Source organism: Columba livia, chromosome 21 (genome assembly GCF_036013475.1).
Source record: "Columba livia isolate bColLiv1 breed racing homer chromosome 21, bColLiv1.pat.W.v2, whole genome shotgun sequence".
Lineage (NCBI taxonomy): Eukaryota > Metazoa > Chordata > Aves > Columbiformes > Columbidae > Columba > Columba livia.
Genome location: NC_088622.1, coordinates 1551601 through 1557204, shown reverse-complemented (window position 1 = coordinate 1557204; position 5604 = coordinate 1551601). Strand labels below are relative to the sequence as shown.

Genomic DNA, 5604 nt, shown 5'->3' with positions numbered 1-5604 from the left:
TTTTTGATGCCTTTTTTCACAAGTGGTACCTGTCTAAACATCTCAGATCTATTTAAAAGGAGTTGTGTTTTATTAGCAATCAAAACATAAATTTGGGTACAAGATTTAAGTGCCTAAATGGATAAACTGCATTGAAGAATTATTACGTATTTGGAACGTTCTTAAACCTGGTAAGTTCTGCTTGTTAATATTAAGTGACCATTTACATGTGAAACATATGGTTCACAGCTGCAGCCTAATGTTCATTTGTATCTTTATAGAATTTGAAATGCAGAGTGACTCAGCAATATTAATTCCAAATTAGAATTTACAGTATCAATTTCAAAATCTCTTGTTCTGAAGCCCAAATTTACCGAAATGTCTAGATTGAAGGAAACTAAATTTGCACACAGAGTTCTGAACAGAATACCCGAGCAGTGCCTATACCTACTATGATGTTGTGTTGTATATTACATTTTTGAAAAGTATTTTTATCAACTATCCAAATACTCAGAAATAGAGCAAAACCATAATAAAGCATAGCCTTAAAGTTGAAGTAGTAAATCTAGAATAACCATAATAAGAAATACACTTTCCTGATAAAGCACACCTCCTACTTACGGTCAACTGTCTGCTTACGGTTACTCAGTGTAGATTAATAACTAATTCTATGTAAGAGAATGGGATGTTTTGGTAAAGTGATTTGCATCAAAGTAGAATTTTTAATGAATACCTAAGAAATTGGATAAAGCTTAAGAATAACGATCAAATCCCTTCTCGTGCAAAGTGGGGCGGGGGTACCGGGGACAGGGAAAGGGCAACATCACAACTGTTCGTTTAGCAGCTTGGAAAAGCTCGCGTCGCCACCGTTGCGGATTGGTACGTGTGCGGTGCCACCTGAACTTGAGATGCTTGTGAAGATTTCCCTGCCTCTGTAAGTAAGATCTGCTGAGGCAGAATCGCTGTTTGCTCCGTTTTGGGTTAACTCTGTTGTGTGGGTTGCAGAGATTGGGGAAAAACAACAACAAAAGCACTCGCATAGGCAGAGAAAATGAGAATCCCTGTGCCAGGCCATCTCGGTGACCCGTGTCCAGTGCAGGATCAATCGCAAGGCTTTCGCTTCCTCTCCATGACCATGCGGTTTTCTCAGGGTACAGCATTGCGTTAGGTGCTGAACATCTTGCGGATTCACATCCACGTCATGAGGTGCTAGGACCAGACTGCCAAAACGTTGTGTAAACTTTTCCGTTCTCATTGATTAACAATCCACGTTTTGTATCCCCTCATTAGCCGCAATTACGCAGACCTGTGGTTTGGTCATATTAATCCCATCCAGATTTAAGTTGGGGGTTTCTCTCTGGCCTGTAGCTTTTCATATTAAGCAAAATGTGTTTTAATCAGCACTAAATAACTTAACCAGTAAGAAGTATTTGCCTCAAATGCCTGGACTTTAGATACTTTATCTACTGAAGGACACATTTACCTCTTAAATGCAGTCTGACATTTTTAAATTACTCCTTTTTCCCTTCTTGGCAATTACTTTATTTGCCCCGAATAAGGATTCTTTCAGTGTTTTGAGCTCCCCGGTAACAAAAGGAATGGATAGCGGAGCGGGTGCAGGCAGCTCCCGCCCGGCAGGGACAGATGGGTCTGTCCGCTCCCAGCCCAGGGCACGCGACTCGAACACGCAAATCTCAGAAATGTGGCTTTGGGGGGTTTTAATCTTTTATTTTCTAGGTTTCAGAACATTTGGGAGGGAGGGAGGAATGGAAAGACATTTGCTAAACAAACATTGTAAAGACTACTTGATTTTATTAAAAAAAAAAAAATACAGGAATTTACAATGTTGCTGTGTTGCCAAATAGTTTGCTGGATACAAGTTTGGTTGCTCATGTGCAAGTGTTTGAATAATGTTCTGTTCATGATGAAGGGGACATTTTTTTATATAAAGTACTTGTTTTATAAATAAAAGAAAATGAAGGATGTAATTAAATGTGTGGTTTGGAAAAAAAATCCTAATATATTACAAATGGATCTGGTAATGATATATAGTTGTCTTATTTGAAATAGTAAATGAAAATTCTAGCTAATTTAATGATTGTAAAACAGTAAATATGTTCTTGTAGTTTTGTATAATTAATTAGTTGGGATCTTTGCTGACTGGTTTTAATTGTGCAGAAGATGGTATACTAATCCATAACAGCTAAGATCATTTATATTCTTGCACATCTATTAAAAGACTTTAATGAAAAAGTTAATGACTGTTATTATTTATCAAACTGAGCTATGTCCAATGTGCACTTTTTAACGAGAACCCATTGCAAATTAAATCTGTAGGATTCTTCCTGGATTTTAAGACTATTCTGTGGTTATTGTGTATCCTTGGATCGCACCTGAACTGCAGGGTTTTGAGTCGCAGGCAGAGGTTTGCTGAGATACACGAACAGCAAACTTGTGGATTAGATGAACTAATGGTTATTTTGTTCAGCCTTTCTTCTACATGTAAAGATTCAGAACTATGGTGCGTCAGACAAAACAGGCTCTTCAGTGATTTACAACCGTACACTTATTCAGAAGTATCCAGATTCCAGGAGTGCTGAGTCTCATTTCCGCGGGGGTCTCTGGTACATCCTACAGCACCATTTTCAGCACTACAGCTATTTCACAGGCGCTTCAGCAGATTGAAGACTGCAAACAGGCAGGTGGCACTTCAGTTTCTATTGAGTTCCTGGTTTGTGATCCTGAAGGAATTTTGAGACAAGGATGTGCTTCCTTGCCACCTTTTTCCTTTGAGAGAGGTTCGTCCTTGGCCTTGTTCCTTCGCTCTTCATTCTCCGTTCACCACATCACATCATCTGCACTTTCAGACAAGCATCGAGCAAGATGGCCATCGATGTCCAATTGGGAGAGCCTGCAAATAGAGAAACCAAGTCAAATCCGTATTGCCACTGTTCTTCACTCATGTCCTGAGCAATCGCTGAAGCGTTCGAGTAGCTGGATGGGTAAGTCATTCCTCTGCTCAGAAGCAAGTTTGCTTTCAACTAGCAAGGATGCTTCACTGGAGTGCTTTCTGGAATATGATACCAATCTCACAGAAAAGCTTTTCATACTCATGTATTTAAAAATACTAATTCTGCATATTCTAGTAAGGTTCACCAGAGAGCTCAGACTTAGCTTTCTCCAGAAGTTCATGATTATTAGATTACATTACTTCAAAACTGAATTAGAAATAATTCTGACATTTTAAAAGTACTTTACAGTAGAAGTTTTGAGTGTTTTCGTTGTTTTGTATATAGATAATACATCAGAACCATTCTGGGTTTTGTATACTGTGAAGTTATTAAAAAAAGGAAACTTACGTTCCACTGAAGCGAATCAGACACATGGGACAACTGTCAAGAGTTGAAGATCCCTCACTCTGTTCAGTCTCCTCGCAGCCGTCAGTCCCAGGTCCGTTCACAGGAGGCGGTTTCTGTTCTGCAGGCACACAGGCGGCCTCCCCCAGCGACACCTTCCCTTGATTTGGTTGTATCTGAAGCTCTTCCCCACCGCTTTCCCGTCTGTTTTCCCTGCTGGCCTGTGCCATCCCCCTGCACTGCTGCCGAGAACTAAGAGCCTCTGCAGAGCTTTGCGACCAGGCCAAGTGGCACGTCAAACTTCCTTTTGTGTCTCCCCCAACCACGTTTTTGGCTTGACCTGGAATAGTTACACAGCACGTTTTCTCAGCTGTAGCAGGTACAGTCTTCAGTTTATCTGCTTGGCCCCGTCCTTCGTGCAAGCGGTGGATCTGGCTCCGTGTTAGCTGCGGGGAGCCGAGATCCTGCGGTTCTGGATGTTTCTCTCTGCAACAAGGTGGGAATGATACCCATTGAAAGTCTTTCATTCTGACTGTAAAGACTTCTCGTTCTTGTAGGCTTTCTTCCTCAGAACTCTGTAAAACACACACATGTATAATGCAGTTCAATCAATACATAAAACCCAGGCTGAACATAGACTGAGAAGGTTAAACTACATTGCAAAAAGGAACATTTTATTTACAACTGTCTCCAGTGCTTGTACAGCAATTGAGAACTTCCTGGAGTTTATGCAATATATGTCTTACTAAATTGATACAACAGGATCCTCTTTTAATGTGTTCCATAGAGACTAAGGATGAAAACAACCACTTGCTGCTGTACAGGAAAAAAACAGCTTTAGAAGGAGTGCTTTTCTGTGTTATAAGTCACATTGCTAGCAGGAGCTGAAAACCAATGTATTTAAAAGCTATTTCAGGTTGTTTTTCCTGCTTGTGACACGACTCAGATTGTCACGAAGTGCAGACACCAAGGATCCAGCACGCTACCTTTCCAAGGAACTCTGGAAAACCGGGCACCGTTTGCCCATTTGTGCATTGCAGATCTTTCAGTAACAAAATCCAGGGTTTTTCACATTCATTTGTGTCGTCCTTTTCGAACCAGGAGCATCTGTCAGCCAATGGCCTGTGAAGAGAAACACTGTCAAAGCGTTTGAGGGTGTGAGGGGGGAAGAAGATACTCAGCATTGCTACTAATTTGTCTTTTAACTTGCGTTACCCCTCCTCTAACACTGGTGTTTCAAAAATTGTAGCTATCCCTATACCTGCTGAGCACAGAAATCCTTGAGGATGGCGGTTCTGCTGTGTATGCTTGGCCCTTGAAACTACTTATCTCTCTGTACAACTGCATCAGGCAGGTAAAGTAAGAATTCAAATGTTTTAATACTAGTGATGCTGTATAAAGACAATTTCACCAGCAGGATGGATTGTGAAGGTCAGAGTGCCGTCTCCAGCATTCCAACTTCTTCCTGATGCCTTTTCTCGGGTCGCTGTCCCGATTGATGCAGCACGGAGTGGGACCTGGAGCCAAGTCCTGTCAGCCCCCAGCAAGTGCAGCGAGGGGCTCCCGAGCCCTGTTATTGGCGGGGGTGCAGCTGGGGATGCAAACAGGTGAAACAAGAGCCCAACCCTCCCTGAGCCTCGGCTCTGCCTCTCCTCCCTCCTCCCGTTCTCAAGGGCCTCTCCTCCTCTCCTGGGAACCTTGTTCTGATGAAAGGAAACTTAATTTTCACGTGTTAACATTTCTCACGAGCTCTGTCCTCACTGGTGCTACCGTGCGCCAAACACCATGCAGAAAGCTCTTTACTTCGCACTTGGCTTCTCAATCTTTTAAACGCACCACAGGTGCTGTTTTATGCAGTTGCCTTTAACACCATCCTGAGGAGCTGCAGGAAACACTTCAAGTGGCAGGTGCGTTTGAAGGCCCAGACGCACCTTCCCGGCCCGACCCCGCGGGCTCGGGGCGGCTGCGGCGGCCGCTATTTCCCCCCCGGCCCGGACTCACTGGCGCCGCCGGGGGGGCTCCCGGCCAGGGCTGGGCTCCCGGCTGCAGGCTGCCGGCGCCTTCCTGGGCTTGAGGCGCAGCTTGGCGGCTCCTTCCTCAGACATGGCTGAGGCGCGGGGCCCGGCTTCCTCCGGCCGCCCCGCGAACGGCGCTGCCGCCGCACAGCTCCCCCCTCGCCGGGGAACGGCGCTGGCGTGCGCGGGCGGAGCGGGCACCGGACGTTCCTCCTCCTCCTTCCGGCGGTTCCGCTGCCAGGGCGGGGCCTCCG

General features: G+C 44.3%; 1 protein-coding gene across 1 annotated transcript; it reads right to left on the bottom strand.

Moving 5' to 3' along the window:
* Nucleotides 1–1798: 1798 nt before the first annotated feature.
* FAAP20 (FA core complex associated protein 20) lies at nucleotides 1799–5578 on the bottom strand. The gene is made up of 4 exons (XM_065037460.1): nucleotides 5337–5578; nucleotides 4322–4457; nucleotides 3339–3910; nucleotides 1799–2890 (listed from the first exon to the last, which is right to left on the bottom strand). Exons 1-4 carry the CDS (start codon nucleotides 5438–5440, stop codon nucleotides 2818–2820), a joined length of 885 nt encoding a protein of 294 aa, XP_064893532.1. The 5' UTR covers nucleotides 5441–5578; the 3' UTR covers nucleotides 1799–2817.
* Between the last annotated feature and the right edge of the window lie 26 nt (nucleotides 5579–5604).

Coding starts and splice junctions, on each gene's coding strand:
- FAAP20 (XM_065037460.1), bottom strand. CDS start 5,440: ATGTCTGAGGAAGGAGCCGCCAAGCTGCGCCTCAAGCCCAGGAAGGCG. Junction 4,458..5,336: donor GAGCCCCCCCGGCGGCGCCA/GTGAGTCCGGGC, acceptor TTCTCTTCACAG/GCCATTGGCTGACAGATGCT. Junction 3,911..4,321: donor TTCCAGAGTTCCTTGGAAAG/GTAGCGTGCTGG, acceptor TGTGTTTTACAG/AGTTCTGAGGAAGAAAGCCT.